A 22,921-nucleotide genomic window follows, 5' to 3' on the forward strand; every position below is an offset into this window, starting at 1 on the left:
TATTATTTTAATTTTAAAAAATATTTATTAAAAGGTTATTTAGAAAAAAATTATGTAACAAAAACATATAAATCAACTTTTCTATAATACTAATAGAAACACATATATTATATAAAAAGAGATTTTATTTGTTTGTAGGTAATTTATTATTATAAATAATTATTTTAATTTAAAAATATTAAATTTAAAAAATTATCAAATAAAAATTTATTAAATTAAAAAATATGGATACCAAAAAATGTAAAATTGGTAAGATGTTATTTTAGTTTAAAAAATAGCTATCTAAAGGACAGAATAAGAAGAAAACTTGCACAGAAACAAGGAAAATTCTTTTAAATAGTAGTATATAGAATAGGATAAACACTTGTAAAAACATAGCGTGTATCACCAAAAGGATAAAATTGAAAAATATATATTTTTTATTTGAGTAATTATTAAACTTAAAATACTACTTATTAAAAGGATAAAATTAGAAAAAGAATTATTTATTTAAATTAAAAAAGTAATTATTAGAAGGATAAAACCAAAAGATATGAGATTGTAGAGTTGTTTATTTTAATGATAAAATGATGAAAGTAAAGAAATTTAGAAATAAAACTTTGTGAATAAAAAATTATTATATTCGAATTTTTTTTATGATTAAAATTTATTATAAAAAAATATAATAATAATAATAGTTATTATTATTATTATTATTATTATTATTATTATTATTATTATTATTATTATTATTATTATTATTATTATTATTATTATTATTATTATTATTATTATTATTATTATTATTATTATTATTATTATTATTATTATTATTATTATTATTATTATTATTATTATTATTATTATTATTATTATTATTATTATTATTATTATTATTATTATTATTATTATTATTATTATTATTATTATTATTATTATTATTATTATTATTATTATTATTATTATTATTATTATTATTATTATTATTATTATTATTATTATTATTATTATTATTATTATTATTATTATTATTATTATTATTATTATTATTATTATTATTATTATTATTATTATTATTATTATTATTATTATTATTATTATTATTATTATTATTATTATTATTATTATTATTATTATTATTATTATTATTATTATTATTATTATTATTATTATTATTATTATTATTATTATTATTATTATTATTATTATTATTATTATTATTATTATTATTATTATTATTATTATTATTATTATTATTATTATTATTATTATTATTATTATTATTATTATTATTATTATTATTATTATTATTATTATTATTATTATTATTATTATTATTATTATTATTATTATTATTATTATTATTATTATTATTATTATTATTATTATTATTATTATTATTATTATTATTATTATTATTATTATTATTATTATTATTATTATTATTATTATTATTATTATTATTATTATTATTATTATTATTATTATTATTATTATTATTATTATTATTATTATTATTATTATTATTATTATTATTATTATTATTATTATTATTATTATTATTATTATTATTATTATTATTATTATTATTATTATTATTATTATTATTATTATTATTATTATTATTATTATTATTATTATTATTATTATTATTATTATTATTATTATTATTATTATTATTCTTCTTCTTCTTCTTCTTCTTCTTCTTCTTATCACTGTAACACATCTAGCATGCTTTCCCATCAAAGTTAAAAGCATCGAATTCTATACTATATAGTTAAAATTCAAATAAAGGTGAAGGAAGTCAATTAAAAAGTAAAGAGTATTTATATAAAAGGATTAAATATATTTACATTTCTTAACTTTCCGCATTAATTAGAATTAATCTATTTTCTAATTTTTTGTCCAATTTAATTTTTAATAATTTTATAATTTTTTTATTTTCTATTATAATGATAAAACAAATATACATTATTTTCACCGATAAAAATAATAAATAGATAAAAAGTTATAAGACAATGTAATAAAAAATACATTTCCAATATTATAAAAAAAGTTAATTATGTTTTTGTTCCTTAACTTCCAGTAAATTTTAGAATTAGTATATTTCGAAACTTTAGACTAATTTAATCCTTCATCTTTCAAAATACGTGGATTTAGTCCTTTTAATCAAATTTTGTTAGGTTTAATAGAAAATATGAAAGATAATTGTTGATAAATAGGATAAAAAAGAAGCAGAGATATATTGTTTTATAAAAATACTTTTAAAAATAACGGTCAATTTTTAAAATTTAATAAATAATTATATTTTAAATGGTGAAATTTGAATTTTGAAATGTGGGCACAAAAGAAGGAGTAAATTCTCTCTTTTGTATTCGCATTTTTTAATATTTTATAGAAATTTGAGTTAAGTTTAACTCTCATGCTAAAAGCAAAAATATTAAAACAGCTTCCATCGTTGAACCATGCCATTGCGGCTACCGCGCCTCCGCATCTATCACCATTGTCACTGCACCCCTATACTCCATTGTTGTTGCAGTCCTTTTGAGAGGAAGCAATAAGAGATAGTGTAAACCGGTAATAATTTGTAGGAAGATTGTTCAAGAAAACTCGTTTTGAATAATTTATTTCATAAATCTTGTTCTTGAAATCCTATCGAAAAATGCATCTTATAAGTTTTGAAAAGTTTGTTCTGAAAAGTTCATCTAAAAAGTACTCATATATTTTGGAAAGCTTATTTAGAAAGCTCTTTACAAAATATATTTAATATGTTTCAAAAATTCTATTCAAAATTCTTCTTCTAGAAACTCTATTTTGGAAATCATGTTCTTAGAATTTCATAAAGTTTGTTCCAAAAATCTTATTGAATAGGTAATTTTGAAGTCCCTTTAGGAAGGGTAGAAGGTTGTTTTGAAACATGAGACTATTGTTAGAAATCATAGGAGCACAAAAAAAAAGTATTTTCCATTCAGCTATAACAATATATAAAGAATAAACACAATCAATCATTAGTTAATGTTATTTTTAATACAGTGGAAAATGTATTTTTTATTTCTTCTTGTAAATATTTTACAATTACTTGTTGACTAACCTTTAAAAGTATTAGAGATTTTCTTCCTTCATACTTATTGCATTTACTTTATCACGTGCTTGCTGATAAAAAAAAAACTTTATCATGTGCTTCTTCATCTCTTTGATTTGATTATTTAGTGGTTGTCTGTTTAATGAAATTTTCAAAATGATTTCTAAATTTTTAGATCTTTACCCTTATTATTTTGCCACTGTAGAAGAGATTTATAGTTATTTTAGACAAAATTTAACATCTGCATTGGGATATAGATTAATAACTCTCGTAGTAGTAGATTTGATTACTTCTATTATAGCATGAAATTATGTGTACATCCAATAAAAGGACAAATCAAGATTGTAAAAAGTTCAATTTGGACCTTTTGAAATAAAATGAAAAGTAATGAAATGATACAAAATAATATAGGAATTAAAAAATAAATAAAAGATATTAAAAGGAAGCATTTATTGTTCTAAAAAAAATATTGATAAAATTCACTTGACTAGTATAATAAGGATAAGTCTCATGAATATTTTTGATATCTTCCTTTAGTTGTATGTTATTTTTTTGTTATGATTTTTTGTTTCTTCTATTTTCTCTTTATATTTAAGAATATATCATTTTTATAAAATTATTTTATTTTTTAGGAATGAACAAAAATAATCTAACTAAACTTAACTATAATTATATGTATTAAAGTAACAAAAAAACTAAACTATTTGTAATAAACATTAAATATTAAATTCATAAAATATATATTTATAATAAAAATTAAACAGTATTGTTTTACGGTTTATTTTAAAAAAATTGAACTTTTATCAGTTAACTGCTCACTAATTGGATTATATATTTTATTTTCTCTTTTTTCTTCAATGGCCTATTATCCAAAACACCGTGCACACTCCTTTTTTTAATTAAATCACCATCATTGAGACAATGATCGTGAACTTATCATCCCCGTCACTACTATATAAGACCATGTCTCCCTTTCCCCTTACTATCGTCGTCCCACCTTACCACCTTCACTATAATTCTAACACCTCACACCCCACTCAACTGGTATGTCTTTTTTGGAATTTTAAACCTAACTAACATTTTGTCCTTCTCTTATATGTATTTTGCATTCTTCTCATTTTTTTTATACTCAATGTTTCACTACTTACATTTCATCTTTTCTTCTCATCTTCTTATAATATTTTTCTTAAATATTTAGGCTTTTACCAATTTCGGAACTCTACGTTCTCCACTCTGACAAAATCGTTATTTGTGTGAAAGGTAAATACAAACCAATTCAAGTTTGTCCTTTGGATCTTTTTGTATTGAAAGTAAACAATTTATTCATGTTATTATTTATACACTTGCTATATTTAATTTTGGCAAAAACATTATGTTTCAATTGTTTAAAAGGAACCTTATGATTATGGTTTTGGTGTTGAAAAACTTTTGGGTGACATTTTTTATGCACATTACAAAGCGACTTTCCTTTTGTTTTATATTAATTAATTATGAAAGTGTAAAATTTTCCTTTAAATTTTTTCCTCATTTTTTTTAAGGTGTTTTAAAATTCACTACAACTGATACAACTGAAGAGTAGTTCGATTCAGTTCGGTTCAGTTTAGTCTTGTTCATTCGGTTCAGTCCGGTTCAATTTCGTTTGGTTCGGTTCGGTTCGGTTCGGTTCAGTTCGGTTTGGTTTAATTCAGTCTGGTTCGGTTCAGTTCAGTTTGGTCTGGTTCGATTACAGTTTGGTCTGGTTCGATTAAGTTCTGTTTGGTTCGGTCAGGTCCAATTTGTCTCGATCCGATCCAATTTGGTTCAGTTCGGTTCGGTTCGGTCCGGTGCGGTTCGATTCGGTTCAGTTCGGTCTGGTGCGGTTCGATTCGGTTCGATCCGGTCTGGTCGATTTAGTTCTATTTGGTTCGATCTGGTCTGGTCGATTTAGTTCTATTTGGTTCGATCTGGTCCAGTCCGGTTTGGTTCATTTTGGTTTGGTTTGGTTTGATCCGGTCCAATATGGTCCGGTTCATTTCGGTCTGATCCGGTTTGGTTCGGTTCGGTTCAATTTAGTATGGTTTGGTTCGTTTCAGTTCAATCTGATTCAGTTTGGATTAGTTCGGTCTGGTTCAATTCAATTTGATATGATTCGATTCATTTCGGTTCAATCCGATCCAATTCGGTTCACTCCAGTCTAATTTGATTCGGTTCGGTTCCGATATTAAAAAAAAATCTGCGAAAAAAGAGAATGAGACATGGAATAAATCTGACAAAAGGGGCTCAAAGTTGGCAGGCCCATTACGACCTCATGGTAAGCCGTGCAACTGCATGTACTGGATCAGGCGTTCTTGGGAGGAGAAGTTTCGCGAATATAGAAGAGCCAGGTTACAAATACTGCCAATGAATTTACCTTTCCAAATCAAAGTCTCTCCTCTCCCCATCTCTCTGCAACAAACAGAGATTGTGATTCGCTAATTGTTAAACAGGTAATGTTAACATCTCTCATATTCTTCTCATTCTATTCTTACGTCTTTCTCATCCTTGATCTTTGATTCGTTTGTGACGAAATTGCTAATTCGTATTAAATTACGATAATTATCATCTTTAGGTGATAAATTATAGTTCTCTAGGCATGAATTCCTCTGCCTTTTTATAATTTTTTTGGATTATTTTTTTTGTGAAAAGTGATTTTCATCTAGATAAAATCGATTATGATTAGTTTTTGGCTGACTTGTTGACTATCAGAGTTGTTCTTCTCTATGCAGTGGATCTGCATTTTTCTAATCTCCTTTTTGAAATTTGCTGAAAGGTAATTTCAGCTGTGGATCATATTAATAATTATTAGGTTATGTGTTTTGTACTTGTTCATTCTCCAAAACTGTTTCGGAAATTGCTGTACTCAAGGCGATGGAATCTTCTGCTTTTTAAATTTGGGTGAGAAGTGATTTCCGTCTGGATAAATTAGTTATAATTGTTTTTTTCGGCGGTGGATGTGTTGATTCTTCGGATTTGTTTTTATGAAATTGCTGTTCTCTTGACGTGGAATCTTCTGCCTTTTTAGTTTTCTTTGGAAATTTGGGTCATGAGCAATTTCGGTCTGGATTAAATTTGTCATGATTAGTTTTATGAGTTTTAAACCAGTTGATTCTCTAAACCTGTTTTCCAATTATTATTATTATTATTTTGGCAGTGGTTAGGATTTGTGCTTTGGTTCCATCGAAGTTGTGGTGTGTTTTTAATTGTATTTTCGTATGTGTGGATGTAGGTGCAATAACATCAAATATGAGGGGAAGAAGCTACAGTTATAGTCCGTCACCTCCAAGGCATTATAGCCGAAGAAGGCGCAGTCCCAGCCCTAGGGGCAGACACAGAGGACGTGATAGAGATTTGCCAACTAGTCTTTTGGTTCGAAACCTTCACAGAGATTGTAGGTATGTTAGTCAAGGATTTTTGCATTTCCAGTAAGTATTTTATTTTCCGTGATTTTTTGCAGTGTTTGTTTTTGTGTGTAATGCGGATCAGGATTGTTGAGCCTTTTTCTTTGTTGCTTGAATGTTACTTTGGCTTATCTATTGTACGTAATGGAAGAACCATAGGTCCTAAAAATGGAATGTCAGAGAAGGAAAAGTTTTTTCCCATCTTGTACTACATCTATATATAATTTGAACATTTTTGGTCTCAGCTTCCTGATGAAGAAGCTTTGTAAAAAAACGAGCATCCTTTTGGGGGGGAGCTGAATCGAAAATGCTTGGATTATTTTATTTCTGAAGAAATAATGGTTACTTATTTTATCAGTATTTTGAGCGAGTTTGTTTGTAATGCTAAACTTTTCTGCTCATTTTTCAGGGCGGAAGATCTGCATGGTCCATTTGGCCAATTTGGTCCTGTTAAGGACGTTTACCTGCCTCGAGATTATTATACTGGGTATGTGGTTATTGACTAAAACATGGCTCCTTGTGTATTGAAAGATTTCTCAGCGGCCACTTTGATAAATTGCTAGTGACATTAAACTACTATGAAACATTCAATGTTGAGTAATGCCTGAATTGGGATTTCAGAAAATTGTGGTGGCTTTTACATAAGTATTTAGTTTTGCCACTTCTTTCTCGGTAATAATTAATACTCCAATTATTTTATGGGAATTTGGTTGTTTTATTGAAAGAGTTGAAGACACAAATGAAGTAATAAGAGTACTGTGTTGAAGAGAAGAAAGAAGTAATAAGAGTACTGTGTTGAAGAGAAGAAAGAAGTAATAAGAGTTCTATTCAAGGTTATGTAAGTATCCTTGAAGGTTTGGAAGGTTGAGTTTGAATTCATTGTGAAGAAGTTCAAGTCTTGAAGAGAGTTCAATCTCAATTAATTCTTTGGCTTCTACAAGGTTAGCATCCATGTGGTGTTTATTATTGATTTCTATGGAGTGTTGAGAGTGACTTGTGATAATTCGGAGTCAGATTCATATTTGCGGATATGTGCAATAAACCCACCTTCCTCATAATGCTGGTGTGTTTACTTGTTAAACCATGCTTATAATGTATCTGATAACCTTGAATGTTATGGTACAGGGATCCAAGAGGTTTCGGGTTTGTCCAGTATGTGGACCCAGCTGATGCTGCGGATGCAAAACATCACATGGACGGTCAAATTCTTCTTGGTCGCGAGTTAACTGTAGTGTTTGCTGAAGAGAACAGGAAGAAACCTTCTGAAATGAGAGCAAGGGAACGGAGAAGGTAAGGAAATTAACACTCGGTTGCTTGTAATGCTGTTGTATAACTGGTATAAGTAGTAGACTAGGGAGTCACATTATCACATCAATATGAAAAGGGCCTTTTGTTTATTGTTACTCCATGTTTGATTCCTTTTTTGTTTAATTTATCTAATCTCCAGGGATCGATCATATGATTACAGGCGATCGCCTCGAACCTATTCTCCTAGTCCAGACTATTCACCTTCTCCAAGACGAAGACGAAATTACAGGTTTTTGTTTTCTGTTATTACATTAGCTTATGTAATAAATTTAATTTCTGATGTAAATGATGGTCAGTGTTTGTACTCACCACCTTTATTGTAATTCAGGTCAATCTCACCAAGGGGCAGAAAATATAGCGATCGATCATACTCTAGATCACCTTATGGGTCAAGAAGCCGCAGCAGAAGCAGGAGTTATGGCAGAAGCAGAAGTTACAGCAGGAGCTTGAGCAGAAGTCCTGGCTACTCTAGGTGAATAGTGCGGTGGAAAGTTCTACTTTCATGTTTTTATTCATCTTGTGTGCTGATGATGTACTTTAGATTCAGAGTGTGAGTATTTTGTGAATTTGGTAGAAAGAATCTGTCGTCACTTACGACCTTCGTACGCCATGTTTGATTATAATAGTTCTATTCAACCGGTGGTTAAATTAAGTTTTGATCTGTCACATATTCTTTTTCACTGGGCTATGATTTTTTTTTTTTTTTGAACGAGATGATAAACGAAGAAGTTTCTTCTGGATTAGATATTATATTAGAATGGGAGATACATGAAAAAGATGAAGAAGGAAGAAAAAATAAGAAAGAATAGAAGAGAAGGAGGAAACATGATGGACCAAGTCTTACATTATTAAAGAAATTGGATGGGCTTTTCTTTGATAGAATTATCAAAGTAGAAAGGTAGAGTTCCGGATTTGTTTTCTTGAGAATATAATAAACTTCAATTAATTTAGGAATGTTGACTTGATGCTAGTAAAGAGCGTACTCCGTTGATCTTTAAGAATTTTATCTACTCAGAGAAGTCTTTAGTCTCTCCTATTATAATTTGACATTCCTAACAATTCATTCGTAACAGTTCGTTGCAACAAATTATGTCCACTGAACATACTCTCAATACATGAAAAGATGTTTGTAACCTACCATAGCCTTGATCCAATGATCTCCAACTTATCTTTTAACCATTAATCATTCTCTCTAATTATTCATTTCTTTGTGGATGATAGGTAGGTTCAAGTAGCTAAAATTATTGTAAGCAGAGAAATTTTACAGAAAAAAAAACATATTAAATTCAATTTAAATCGGATAAAATTGCTGTATATTTTATTATATTTTAACTTATAAGACCGGTTATAAAATACGAGAAAAGAGACATGTAAATAGAGAAAAAAAAAATACCATAAAAAAAAGGATGGACCTTAGACCATACTCCCCGGTGAAACTAATTTCATTTTGTTAGTTAAAAATGAATGTTCAAATTTGAAATATAGTAAGAGCAATAGTTTAAATTTCTACCTGAAATAATGTTAAAATATTTTACCAACTAGTTACATTTTTTTTTTCATTGAATAGTTTACCTATGAACTTGTATTTTATTAAATAACTTTCGTTTATACTCCATATAATAATTTACTTTATAGATATATCATCACACTATTTTTCTTAAAGATTTCTCCTGATAGAATTTTTCTGCAAGGAATTGAAATTGAAAAGACAAAGTTAGATATGCGATGGCCCTCAGATCTTAAAAAACTCAGTTTTCATGTACTAACTACTCAATATCTCTTTCAGTTCCAACCAGTTGGTGAACTACACTTTTTTTTCCAGTAATAATACACATTCAAATAAAAAAAATACACAAATTGACCCATTTCCGTTCTTATTTTCCGAATAATAAAGTTTATTATATATTAGATTAATCTCGTTATTAAATTAATAATTATATTTAAATGTTGTTGATATTTTACGTCAATGATATAAATTTATAATATATAGATATATTTAAACACCACTTTATAGATAAACTGTGCGAAAACAACTTACTACATTAGACACCTCTTTCTCTTCTACCAGCATTCCTAAGACTCAATTCCCACTTTAAATAGTAAAAAGTATTTGTTGAAGAAACAAAGTCATACTGGTTCATTTAGGTAAAAATTTGTCAGTAGTGCCATTTGTAAAAAATAAAAAATAAAAATCGTGAAACTACAATTCAACACAATCAAACTATTTTGGCTCATATGATGATAAGATCATTGAGTTTAGTTGTCACCCATACCCAACAAAGTTATTTCATGTTAATATAACCTTTTTAATTTTTCAGAAAAAGTAGATGTTGAAAGTGTTAATTAATAATATAGTTTTCCAATTTAAGTCTAATTTTAATAACCAACGTTTGTATCTAAAATTGTCAAAAATTTCAAGGCTGAAATAATTTTAATTTAAATTAATAAGAAACAAAAACAGTCCACATTGATAGTATAAACAATTTATATATTATAAATAGTTTTATTTACGATCTAATCATAAATTATTATGAATAATAAACATATTTAATTTTTATATTATTTACCTCAAAATCATAAAAACTAGTTTTTATTACAAAACAAAAGTTTAAATTTTATGTTCCAATGTTTGTACTAAACTACCAGAAAAAAAAACATTATTACAAATAGAAGAAGATGGGGACACTTCACCTGCATTACATTGCATTGCATCAAAAAGCTCCTTCTTCTATTTCTATTATGTGTACATAATATATATATATATATATATATATATATATATATATATATATATATATATATATATATATATATATATATATATATATATATATATATATATATTCCAAATAAAACACTTAATGGCAATATAGTACTATTTTCTAACACATTTTTTAACTATAAATATATTTCTTTTTCTTAATTTAAAGAACTAAATAAATATTTTTTTTCTAAATTTAACAAACTAAAGTCATATCCATTGATTATAAGGGTTGTTCTATGAAATTTTAATTTATTCTTGTGAGTTTTAGACAAGAAAATGTCTAATTAATGATCAATTTCAATGATAATAAATAATTAGTCACTATATTGACCAATTTAGATATCAATTTATTAACTAAAAATTATTGATAACTAAAATAATTTCTAAATTAGTTTATAAATTTGTCACTATAGTGACTTACTTTTTAAATTAGTCACCAACTTTAGCTAACAAAGTTTTAGCTACTAAAAATTGGTTTTTAAATTTGTATCTAAATTGATCACTAATGAGACAAATTTAATGACTAATTTTTTTTTGTAGTTAATGTTAGTAACAAATTTAGATATCAATATTTTAGGATTATGTAGCGAAATGTTTTCGTGCTTTGGGATTTTTGTTTTTGAGAAAATACGCACAGAACGTGACATGCAAAGTTGTTCCAATTCATTGATGTTAGGGTTTATGATGCATGTTATGATCATTAAGAAAATAGTATTATTTTATTTTGCACGTTTATCTTTTTATATTTTATTTATAAGTTTTAGAATTCTATTTTAAAATTCCGTGAGATTTTTCTGTAAATATTTAATAACAAAATTTACTTGTTACGAAATTCTATAAGGAGTAGGAAAATAAAATAAAAAATACGAGAAATTCTTGTGGTAATTTATTCATTTCATTTCATTTTTCAGTTTTTTTTTTCTTCTCAACTTTAGTTGTAAAAGACAACAATCTTAGAAATAATTAATGATGGAAGTTAGAGAGCAACAATGCTCTTGACAAATATTTATTATTATTATTATTCCATTTCCATCTAAAAAGATGAAGAAAGCATGAACACCTTTGTTAACAACTGGTAAAGTTATTGGCTAAAGTGAATGCTTTTTGGAAAACAAAGTTTGATGTGAATTCTCAAATTTCAAATTAATGATAGTTTTTCTTTTTTATGTTTTTTCTTATATTTTTCAGTTTCTTTAGAGTTGTCCAGATAAGGAGTCATCTTCTTAATCACTTTTTGAGTATGTTTTCAATACTAAAGCGTTCATATGCCTTTAGTTTAAATATATGTAATACATAATATTTAAAAAATGATTAAATATACTTTTGTCATAAATTAACTTGAAATTAAACTTTTAGCTTTATATTTTAAAATTAGATTAATGTTTTTTATTGAATACTTAAAATATATTTTTTCTCTATTGTTAAAAATAAAGTATAAAGTGTGAATTTAAGTTATGTATTACATAGAAATAATAAAGTTAAATATAGTATAAAAAAATCTATAAATTCAACGTTTTAATATTTTGGAGTTAAAAGTGAGGTTAATATTAGTTTTATATATATATATATATATATATATATATATATATATATATATATCATTTCTTTTCAATAAATCTATAAGTAAATCTTGATAATCGTTTTAGTTCAATGTAATTATATTATATATAAATAATAAAATTAAATATCATATAAAAAAAAGTTAAATAAAAAACCATTTTAAAATATTTAAATTAACAAATTATTTTTAACAAATATTCACTAAAAAAATTCAATTCTATAAACATTCATCTAAAATTAATGATTTTAATTTTTTTTCTTATAGAATAAACATTTACAAAATAAATCAAGGTATCTTTCAACATAAGAATATATTAAAAATTTAATTATTCTTTAACTAAATATTACTTTATAAAATATTATAAAAAATTTATATTTTTATTAATGATTTACTTTATAATCAACCATCTGTTAATTTTAATTTATATCTACTTTTAAATTAAACCACTAATATTACGATACATCATTAAACCTAATAAAAACTCTTTTTTTTCTAAACACTTTTTCTTAATCTAATAAATTTCACTTTATACTACTCTATTTTCATCATTTTCTCTCGTTCTTTCTTTTTTCTACACTTAACTCCAATTCAAATAAAACATTAATCCATCACAACTTAAATATATATATTTTTTTATCTTATGATTCAAGTAGTGATCACATGCATGATAAACTGATTATGATATTACTGATTCTAATTTTAACAAGTAATCAAAAGTTAAAGCTCAAAAGTTCAATCAAACTTCTATTTTATCTCATCTTTCTCACTTCTTTCTTTTCACTCTCTCTTTATAACTCCACCCTTTCTGTCACATCATAACATTCAATCTCGCACTTAACTTTGGTGAAACCTTTTCACTTTTTTTCTCTCTTCCTTTTTCTCCACGTGCCCCCACCTTCTGATCCTGCGCGTGATCAATCCCCCCACACAACACAACAACAACAACAACTGCTAACACTGTGTTGTGTTCCTTTGAAGCATTGTCTTAAGTCTTCCCACGCATTTTCCTCTTTCTGTGTTGTGTGTCTCACGTTTCAACAACCAGAAGAAGCTGTGATGGGTAGACTTGCACCATTATCTGAAGAACCCATCAATGAAGAAAATGAAGGAAACAACAACAACTCAAAGAAGTGTCTTCAATCATGGAGAAACTGGAACTGGATCAAGACTCACTTTTCCCTTGTCTTCAACAAGAAGTCTAATCTCAAGATCCTTCTCAGTGTCTTGGGTTGTCCTCTTTTTCCTCTTCCCGTTCACCATTTATCACCCCTCAATGAGGCAAGCCCTTCTCTTCTTTCTCTTTCTTTTTTTCTCTCTGAATTCTAATGCACCATGCAAGAGAATGTTGCTGTCATTGGAGAATTTCTGGTATAAGCTTTATCTCACAAGCATGAATTGAAAGAAATGTTAAGTTTCTGGTGGTTTATATCTAAAAGAAGTTCATTATATCTACAAAGAAGAATACCTTGTTGAAACCAAGAAAAAAGAAAGCTTTTTATGAACCCAGATAATTACAAGAAAACATATTTACCTTTTCTCTTGATGGGTATGAAAAATGAAGGGTTTTTACTTTTGGGTATGTGTTTTAAAAAAGCACGGTAATTTCTTGTGTTGATCAAGATTAGAAAGTGTTACTTTCTGACCACTTTGTTTATACTTGGAAGGAGCATCTTTTTAATCTTTATGTGTTTGCCACCGATTCCATGATGCTACCATGTGATTGCTGTAAAGGGTGTGTGGTTAAATATGCAAGGTTGATGTGTTGTCTGAAGGAGAAAGGAAGAGGCATTACAATAAATATTTTTCTTGTTTTGTGGTGTAATAACAGGTGTCATCTTCGGCACAGTACATTATACAACACTTCAGGGCTGCAACAGGGTGTAAGAAGCTGGAGGGGACAGTGAAAAATGTGTTCACAACAGGGAAAGTGGCAATGGATGTGGTGGATGAGCTTGGATCCACCACCAATGGTGGTAATAATTCGGAGAAAGGGTGCTTTGTGATGTGGCAGATGGTTCCAGATAAGTGGCAGATAGAGCTGGTTTTGGGTGGTCAAAAGGTTCTGGCTGGTAGCAACGGTGCCATCGCTTGGCGCCACACCCCTTGGCTCGGCGTGCACGCCGCCAAAGGCGGCGTCCGCCCTCTCCGCCGTGCACTTCAGGCAAGTTCTTCCTCATCTTCATCATCACCACCACCACCAAGTCACCATGTCTTTGTTTTAAATTTTCCAACAGATTTGGTGTTGTGTGTTGTTACTACTGGTCCTGTTATATGTTGGTTGGTATAATGTTATGCATTGGTAACTGTTAATTTAAGGACATAATGATGATAATTTGAAAATATTATGTTAGTTTTCTCATTGTATAAAGAATTACTTGTATGACCTATGACCTAATCCTTGGTTCCATGAATTGGTGGGTAAGGGAAGAACCTCTTTTGTTTTAAGATGGTGTTTGAGAAAAAAAAAAAAATCTTGTTGATTTGTAACATATAAACATATCTGTCTTTTGACACATATGTATATATATACAAGTGTACTGTAATCAAATCAAATACTTTTGATTTGTTTAAATAGTCATAAATGCCGGTTAACACTATTGTTCATTTTAATTAATACAGAGCTTTCAATATATGCCACCGGCCAATTTAATGAATCTTTGATCACCTACTAAATTTCATTCATTTATTCCATCTAACCGCATTCCTGTGTTTCCTTTTCATTATTTCATTCATTTATTCCATCTCACCATGACATGTGATTATTTTGGCTTAACTTTTCCATTAAGAGTCTTTAAACAAGAGTTCAATGTAATGTGATTTTCTAGCTTCTCGGTCCACTATGAAGCAAGACTGAATTCAGAGTCTAGATTTTTTACTGAAGTTTTTGGTGTTCTTATCTGTTGAACATCAACAATATAAACTGTTGGTACTTTAAAAATCTTTGTAATGTATTTGAAAACATTGAAATCAGTGTTCATCGATGTATTTTGAAAACATAACTGAGAACATAGAAAACTTAGCAGAGAATCCAAATTTCTGTAATAGTATCTCTAGTATTTGGCACTGATTTGAGTGGTTGTGTTGTTAAGGGACTAGACCCTTTGGCAGTGTCAGGTGTGTTCTGTGGAGCACAATACATGGGGGAGAAACAAATCTCAGGCATGGAGTGTTTTGTGCTAAAGCTCTCAGCTGATCAAAAGGATCTTGTTGAACGAAGTGACAACACTGCTGAGATGATAAAGCATGCGATATTTGGTTACTTCAGCCAAAGAAGTGGACTTTTGGTGTTTCTGGAGGACTCTTATCTGACAAGGATTCAAGCACCAGGGTCTCATCCCACGTACTGGGAAACCACAATGTCAACAAAAATTGAGGACTATAGGGTTGTGGATGGTGTCATGATTGCACATGCTGGCTCATCAACTGCACTTATCACCAGGTTTGGTGACAACCTTAAGGCTGGACCAGCCATCACAAGGTTGGAGGAGTCATGGACCATTGATGATGTTGCATTCAATGTTCCAGGCTTGTCCTTGGACTGTTTCATACCTCCTCAGGAACTGCACACAGATTCTGGTTCAGATGATGATGTTTTCTATGCAAACTTGTAACTCTTTGCTGCTTTTATTTTCATCCAAACTAATGCTTCATGCTTCATGAATCATCATCATCATATCATGCTAATTCTGACTTACTTAACATGTATAATAATGCTTCTGTAATTGTATCACACGTTCTGGGGTTTTAGATCCTAGCTATTGGTTGTTCATATGGAGTTTTTTATTTTTTCTAGTTTGTTTTGAATGTTGTATTGATAAGATATGAGGTTGTCTTTTGTATGAAGTCATATTTGTTCCATTTTTCTGTGTTAATGTAGAGTGGTTACTGTACTAATCTTAGAATTGAAAAAACCAGAAGAAAAAAAAATTACATTGTTATCATGATCATTTTATTAACTTTTAAAGTTGTAGTTTTGAAAGTATACTAATTATGATTGATATAAAAGAATTATATTAAAACAAAAGCATTCTACTGGTTTCTTTATTATTCGTATTAAAAATACATTATATTAATATTTTAAATATATTTTAAAACATTAAAATTAGTGGTAATTAATATATTATAAAGATATCATAAAAGAATAATACAAAAAAAATCAGTATAGAATTCAAAATAATTATATATATATGTTTAGAGTGTGGAACAAGAGTGTGGAACAAGTGTAATCAGATTAGTAATGACAAACTATAATGTATGTTTTTTTTAACTTTAATTGATGTATGGTTTATAATGTTTATGTAATGTATGTTTTATTTATATGATTTTAATTGAGGCATGTTTTATTATGTTTATGTACAAGATAAATTTACAGGGTTGTTATTTTTAAGTCATAAGTAATGATAACATGATTTAAAAGTAAAAAAACAAATTATTATTCATGTAAATGAATAAATTAATATCACAGTTTTAATTAATTATAAATCTTATTATTTGGATTAATGTTGCTACTATTATTTAGTTCAGTGCTACTGTCATATATGCATAATTTCTAGTTATTATTAAACCAAACAGAGTGAAGAAGTTCAGAATAGTGTCTGTTATCAGAAGAATAAGAAATGGCAGTGTCTTCTTCATTCTCACGCCGCTTCTTCGTAAAACCGTTTCCCCTCTTTTCCTTCTATTTCTCATTCTCCACCGCTTCGCCATCGCCGCCTCCGATCCGAGTCGCGCTTACCGAGTCCGTCGGACGAGCCGTCTTCGCCACGCGCCCCATCGGCGCCGCCGACCTCATCCACACCGCCAGCCCCGCCGTTTGCCACCCCTACTCCGGCCGCGCCTCCTGCTATTCCTGTCTCGCCGCGCTCCCTCACTCCCATCCTCCCCGCGCGCCCTTTTGCAGCCAACACTGCCAACAACGATCCAAGGTTCCTTATCTCTCTTGTTTTCACATTTTATGCACACGCATTATGGGCAGAATCTCCTTCAAAATAGAGAAAATTTGGAAACTGTATTAGAGGCATGATCAGTAACATTCTTAGTCAGAGGAGATTTGTTTCGCAATAACAATTAACGAAGAACTTATTATGCATAATTTTATTTCGTGGATTATAGAACGGGTTATTCTCTTATACCACCATAAACAATTTTTATGAATATTTTGCAATATTTGAATATTTAAAAATGTGTTCAGTTAAAAAATTGAACATTTTTAAGCTATTTTTAAAATTTAAAGCGATTGAGTGAACAATGAGTTGAAATGAAAGTTACAAGTGAATTAGAAGGTAATTTTTCGCATTTCCATCTTCCTTCATCATGAGTTTTATCTCATTTTATAGGATAACACTTAGGATTTGTTTGGTATAGAGCATTGAGAGAGCGCGCGCCAAGAAGAGAAATAATTTGGTTAGTTTGGTTGGAGGAGAAGAGAACGAGCATTTATTTTATAATGTTGGGAGTCATTCTACTATTTCTTAACTACTTTTTATAAGTTTATATTTTGTATTAAGTTAATTAAGTTATACTACTTTCAAAATACTTCTGTTCTATTTCTCATATATTTCTACTCTACATAATAATTAAATATCTAGTTTTTTTTTCTCAACTTATTTCTTTTATATTTCGGTTCTCTCTATTTCTTTACTCAAAACCAAATACATCATCAATGTTGTTTATTGTGTTGATTACAAAGGAGAAGCTCCAATTCTGATTAAAGAGCATCATCGTGGTCATCTTAAACTTTTTGATGGTCTTGTTCTAACCACCATGAAAATTGGATCCCGTGATATTTTAAAATAAAAGCACAATTTTAATATTCCAAAATATAATAATATGATTATATTTTTACTTAATAAAGCATAAATTTTTTGACTTCTTTATTTATATTGATAATAATATCCAAACAGATTATCAAACTAAAACAACCTTCTAGCTCTTGTTGAAGTAAATATATCCACCAAGTATTCATATTGTACTTAAAATCTGGAGGCCCCTAATAATTCGAGGTCTTGTATATTGTACCTTCTCCAAAATCTTAAGGCCCTGAATAATTGGAGGTCTTTTATATTGTACTTTCTCCAAAATCAAGGCCCTGAATAATTGGAGGTGTTGTGGATAGGGTCTGTTACAGAGGTTGTTGTACTGGTCTAAACATCACCAGGTGTAAATATCGTTTACGGTCTGTAGACTATTTGTTAGTGGTTAGTTGTGAGACATATAAAACATCTTTTAGCTTAATATATGATTTTAACATTATGTTCTCACATCCTTATATAGGTATACTGTCACCATTTGTAATGTAATGTAACTGCATAACTATAATGAGTCGTTCTTTATTCATTTTAACATATGAATTGAAAAACACAGGAAACATAGTTATGTGAATTGCTACTGAATCAAGAATCCAAACATCCTAACACTCATGTCCAACTGTGTTGAATGGATTCTTACCTTTCGTGGATAACGTACACGGTCCAGGGGACTTACTCATTGATTCAGTCATTGTTCTAAGACGATCAAGTTCCTCCTCATCGCTTTCATATCAAGATCTAGTTGAGGATGAGATTGGGTTGATTTGTTTCTTCTTGTTCTGAGGTAGTATTGTCTGCCCAGTTTTGTGAGATTCCTTTGTTGCTTAGCTTCAGTATTTTGTTTCTCCCATGAAGTTTAAAGCACATTTCTTTAGTATGCCCATATATCTTTTTACGGAATGAGCAATCTTCTTTATGGTTGCCTTTTGTAGGACTTTCCTCTAGTGTTTGATCCTTGACGTCCCCTTTGGTAGAGCATGTGATGGAGATTTCTCCATTAAGCATAACAGTCCTCCGACTCTCTTCTCCCCTGACAATAAAGAACACTTCTAAAAGAGTAGGCATTTTTATCCCTTAGGTTTGTACCCTGATTGGGTCATATTCATGGTTTAGACCATGTGGAAAATTAAAGATTCTTTCTCTTTCAATGGCTTCAGCAAGTGCAACAACATCTGTTTTATACATCTTAAAATTTTGATATTGATCTAGTTCCATCCACAGCCCATTCAGAAATCCGTAATATTCCAATATGGATAGAGAACCTGGTTTGGTATTAAAAACCTTGGTTTCAATGTCATAACAAGTAGCAAAATCTTTTTTCAAAGAAAATGTGTTATTTAGGTCATACCAAATTTCTTTGACAGAAGAATAAAACTTATAATTTCTACTTATCTCGGGGATCATAGAATGGCTCATCCAAGTCACAATCAATAAATCTTCATCATCCCAAATCTCAAAATTAAGTTCATTTGTCCCCGGTCCTTTTCCATTGATGCAGTTTGATCTTGACCGTCCTTTTAGAATCCTCCAAATGTTCATACTAAATTAGTACAGGAAATTGAAGGAAAAACCAAATTGATTCGATAGAAACATTTTAAGGAATTAGAGTGATGTCTTTTGTACTTGGGGAACAATGTTGGAACCAAAAAAATAAGATGGGCCGAAGGTATATTTTAGGCTTTTTTTAAATTTAGTCGAAGCTTTTTTAGCTCTTTATAACTGTTGGAAAATTTTCATAGCAGTTCTTTAGTTAGCTGCATGTGCCAAATTTAACTTTTATACTCTTGTAGGGGCTAACCACTTGTAAGCTCTTGAATAGTCACAATTTGCCATAAGTAATTTGTAAACTTACGATTCTCTCTTGTGTTGCATGATCAGCTTCAACAATTAACCTGTATTTTAAAATGCCATGAAGTAGTTTTGCAGTGAATATATTTTAAGTTCTTGCTTGTCTGCAGATTTGTGCTTATTTTTAGATTTGTTATGTTATTTAGGGATATTACGATGTTGAGATGAAAGCAAATTGGGTGGCTTTTGATGACTATTGTGGGTATGAGATTTTCTTCTCTAGCATCGGATTTTTGGCATCTTCAATTGTGACGAGTTTCAGCAATCTCTTAAACAATTTGGACAAAGATTTATAACATAATATTGTATTCAGTGTTTTTGGAACTAATTTTTCTCTTTGATTTCGTAAGTAAGCCTATTAGGTTTCATGCACTACAATTCTTCAACCCAAAAAAAAAGTTGTATATATTCATCCTTTCTTAACCTTATTGAATGTGGTGACAGATATGATTTAATTGCAGTCAATAGGGAGATATGATGGGGGAAATATCTTACCAATTTATATTCATCATAAATATAAATAATCATGCATGTACGTGACACATTCAATTCATTATATATTCTTTCACGACTTCTCTCTTCTCACTATGGTACCAAAGCCGTACCATCCTCCGTGACTTTTCACTAATCCTTTCAACAAATGCTTTTGTCAGCTGTTGATAAATTTTTGAAACAGTTTTGGTGTTTGTTAAAACTTAAAACCTCAGCTTATCATTTAGTATTGCACTGTATCTAAAATATATAAGTGACAATTTCCTAATCTTCTCAAAGGTCTCGTGGGTTGAAGTATCCCTTTCTGGTAAAGCGATTGGCTTGCATGGTCATAGCAGGAGATGCCAGAAGTGACACTCTTGACATACTCCAGCCTGCCAATTTTACGCCTGAGATGGTATCAGAGGTGAGACAATTAGAAGTTTAGGATAATGATTACAAAATTCAAATGTTGGTTATTTCAGATAGCTGGTTTCTTCTAAAAGCAATCATAACCTGATTCTGAAAGTCAATTAGTTTTCTTATGAACATCTGAATGATAGGTGCCCAACAGCTTTTCATAAAACTCTCTTTTTCACATGTTCCTAGCATAGTTTTCTGCTATAAGGGGTCACTTTTTATATAAATTATTCAATACAGCAGGAGGACAATTATTGTTGTTTAAATTGGAATCTGATTTGGCATCAGTTTTTTGCTCCTGTGGTTTGTTTATGCATAGCGTCATTTTTCAGATGGAAGAGGAGTTTGTCTTGCTGAGGAATGCCTTCGCGGAGGCACTTATTGGAGATGATCGTATTGCCTGTATCCTTCGTTTGTCAAGAACATTTTGTACGAAGTACAGCACATACACAATATAAGTTGAGAGACTATTTTTCTTAACATTTAAAGTTTTAACTAAGCAATGGTACATTAACGCTTTGGCTCGAATTCGAATCAATGCATTTCGGATTGAGTTGGTCGGAGGACGGTATGAAGATCTTCTTTCATTAGCGGTTGCATCTGTGGAAGCTGAGGCTGCTGTTGGAAATGCTGTCTATATACTTCCGTCCTTCTACAATCATGATTGTGGTGAGTACAGTTTTATTTTTCCCTCAATTTCTAGTATTCATACATTTACGACTTGTTTCTTTTCCTATCTTTGATTGCTTGCTCAAGATTTCCGACTTAAAACAAATATTTGCATTCCATGTTTAGGAGAAGTTGTTTTGTTACTAAAATGTGACACACATGAGTGCACACACAGTGTTGACCTCCAGAAAGGGGCAATCTAAGTCAATTTGTTTACAGATCCTAATGCACACATCATATGGATAGATAACGCTCATGCAAAATTGAAGGCACTCCGTGACATTGATGAAGGTTTGTTCTAGGAATTACTTTATTTAACTGAATGTCTTTTCTCTTGTAATTTTATAGGTTGCAAGTAATGTGTTTGGTGATTGTGTAAAAAAATGTGCTCATTGGCTTTTACTGACAGTAGTTGGCAGTCTCCAATCAATACAATCCATTGTGAAAAAAAATTCTTTTATGCCATCAATCAGTGATAGAAAACTTTAGGCAAAATCGTCAGATAAAAACTCGGCTCTGAATGGTTGTATAAGATTTTTTGGTAGTGGACACACGGTATTGACTGATCCATATACAAGCAGTTTATTATTCTGATAAATAATGTGATCATTCTTAGAAGAATGAGTTCCATTGTTGTAGTTCCACTTTTGTCATTCTTGGAGGTCCATCGAAATTTCTGTATCACTCATAATCATTTTCTCATACCATAAGTAAATAAAAAATGGAACTTAATTAGGTCAAAGCAAGTGTTAAGAATTTGTATTATTATTAGAATAAAAAATATTAGTGTTCTTGGCAAATAGCAACTTAGTACTCCCCCCCACTTATCTGAAATACTTTTGCTGAATTTGCATTGATGCACTACAATTCTCTTTTGGTAAACTGCAGGTGAAGAACTCAGAATATGCTATATTGATGCCAGCCTGGACCGCGATGCTAGAAGAGAGCTTCTGCTTCGAGGTTTTGGTTTTCAATGCAATTGTAGTAAGTGCTTACATGGCGATTAATTATTCTTCTCTTAAGGTTTCTTCTTGATTTTGCAATTGTAGTGGTTGTGTTCTGACAATGCAAAATTCCCCAAGTGAGTTACATGAGGTTCAAATTTTGGGGGAGAAGGGTGGGTTAGAACGAGTACTAAGGATTTTCATTTTCGATTTACGGATTTGAGTTAAGCATATTCCATTATACTTCATGCATCAGTGAACTCAGAAGACTGAAACATTTTTCAGAAATCGCATTCTCATTTTACAACATGTTTTGTTTAGAAGTTAGGACTTAGACCAAACTCATATAAATGTGGAAAAGCTTAAGCTGTATGAAGCCTCGTTCTGGAATTGCTCGATAATATAACAGTTGTGGGCTTTCACCCAACTATCAAATTTAGAAGGACTTCCATAACTGTTTTCTTGTATTTCATAATTCTTTTTCTATTTTTTTGAATTATGTAAAAATAACTTTTAAATTGTACAATCTAAAAAAATGTAAATGAAAAAAATTATGGAATGCAGGAAGAAAGTTATGAATGTGAAGAAAAAACTGTCATTTAAAAATTATTAAAGTTGGCTCCTCTCACTTTTCTAAAAGTGCTGTCCAGGC

The 22,921-nt window shown here is 29.5% G+C and overlaps 3 protein-coding genes and 1 pseudogene across 7 annotated transcripts; 3 read left to right on the forward strand and 1 right to left on the reverse strand.

Annotated features, from left to right (window-relative positions):
- The first annotated feature begins 5,347 nt into the window (after positions 1-5,347).
- LOC114189599 (serine/arginine-rich SC35-like splicing factor SCL30A) lies at positions 5,348-8,437 on the forward strand. 4 transcript variants are annotated; one of them, XM_028078210.2, is made up of 7 exons: positions 5,454-5,526; positions 5,806-5,849; positions 6,306-6,471; positions 6,887-6,964; positions 7,603-7,767; positions 7,925-8,014; positions 8,114-8,437. In XM_028078210.2, exons 3-7 carry the CDS (start codon positions 6,323-6,325, stop codon positions 8,259-8,261), a joined length of 630 nt encoding a protein of 209 aa, XP_027934011.1. In that variant the 5' UTR covers positions 5,454-5,526; positions 5,806-5,849; positions 6,306-6,322; the 3' UTR covers positions 8,262-8,437. The 4 variants fall into 4 exon arrangements, with proteins under 4 accessions (XP_027934009.1, XP_027934012.1, XP_027934011.1 ...); XM_028078208.2 differs by lacking the exon at positions 5,806-5,849 and having other exon boundaries at positions 5,348-5,526; XM_028078211.2 differs by lacking the exon at positions 5,806-5,849 and having other exon boundaries at positions 5,348-5,526; positions 7,946-8,014.
- Positions 8,438-13,016: 4,579 nt separating this feature from the next.
- LOC114190100 (lipase (DUF620)) lies at positions 13,017-15,968 on the forward strand. Its single transcript, XM_028078867.2, has 3 exons — positions 13,017-13,388; positions 13,939-14,271; positions 15,200-15,968. The coding sequence occupies exons 1-3, from the start codon at positions 13,167-13,169 to the stop codon at positions 15,719-15,721; spliced, it is 1,077 nt and encodes a 358-aa protein (XP_027934668.1). The 5' UTR covers positions 13,017-13,166; the 3' UTR covers positions 15,722-15,968.
- Positions 15,969-16,658: 690 nt separating this feature from the next.
- On the forward strand, positions 16,659-22,723 carry SDG38 (SET domain protein 38). 2 transcript variants are annotated; one of them, XM_028079199.2, is made up of 7 exons: positions 16,663-17,035; positions 19,912-19,967; positions 20,537-20,663; positions 20,989-21,058; positions 21,146-21,325; positions 21,545-21,616; positions 22,214-22,723. In XM_028079199.2, the coding sequence occupies exons 1-7, from the start codon at positions 16,727-16,729 to the stop codon at positions 22,330-22,332; spliced, it is 933 nt and encodes a 310-aa protein (XP_027935000.1). In that variant the 5' UTR covers positions 16,663-16,726; the 3' UTR covers positions 22,333-22,723. The 2 variants fall into 2 exon arrangements, with proteins under 2 accessions (XP_085531570.1, XP_027935000.1); XM_085675444.1 differs by lacking the exon at positions 22,214-22,723 and having other exon boundaries at positions 16,659-17,035; positions 21,452-21,616.
- LOC146884523 (uncharacterized) lies at positions 18,295-19,510 on the reverse strand (annotated as a pseudogene).
- Positions 22,724-22,921: the final 198 nt, after the last annotated feature.

Source organism: Vigna unguiculata, chromosome 7, assembly GCF_037176805.1.
Source record: "Vigna unguiculata cultivar grain cowpea cultivar isolate G323 ecotype 2 chromosome 7, ASM3717680v1, whole genome shotgun sequence".
Lineage (NCBI taxonomy): Eukaryota > Viridiplantae > Streptophyta > Magnoliopsida > Fabales > Fabaceae > Vigna > Vigna unguiculata.

Coding starts and splice junctions, on each gene's coding strand:
- LOC114189599 (XM_028078208.2), top strand. CDS start 6,323: ATGAGGGGAAGAAGCTACAGTTATAGTCCGTCACCTCCAAGGCATTAT. Junction 6,472..6,886: donor AACCTTCACAGAGATTGTAG/GTATGTTAGTCA, acceptor CTCATTTTTCAG/GGCGGAAGATCTGCATGGTC. Junction 8,015..8,113: donor AGACGAAGACGAAATTACAG/GTTTTTGTTTTC, acceptor ATTGTAATTCAG/GTCAATCTCACCAAGGGGCA.
- SDG38 (XM_028079199.2), top strand. CDS start 16,727: ATGGCAGTGTCTTCTTCATTCTCACGCCGCTTCTTCGTAAAACCGTTT. Junction 20,664..20,988: donor CGCCTGAGATGGTATCAGAG/GTGAGACAATTA, acceptor GTCATTTTTCAG/ATGGAAGAGGAGTTTGTCTT. Junction 21,059..21,145: donor TGGAGATGATCGTATTGCCT/GTATCCTTCGTT, acceptor TAACATTTAAAG/TTTTAACTAAGCAATGGTAC.
- LOC114190100 (XM_028078867.2), top strand. CDS start 13,167: ATGGGTAGACTTGCACCATTATCTGAAGAACCCATCAATGAAGAAAAT. Junction 13,389..13,938: donor ATTTATCACCCCTCAATGAG/GCAAGCCCTTCT, acceptor GTGTAATAACAG/GTGTCATCTTCGGCACAGTA. Junction 14,272..15,199: donor CTCTCCGCCGTGCACTTCAG/GCAAGTTCTTCC, acceptor TGTGTTGTTAAG/GGACTAGACCCTTTGGCAGT.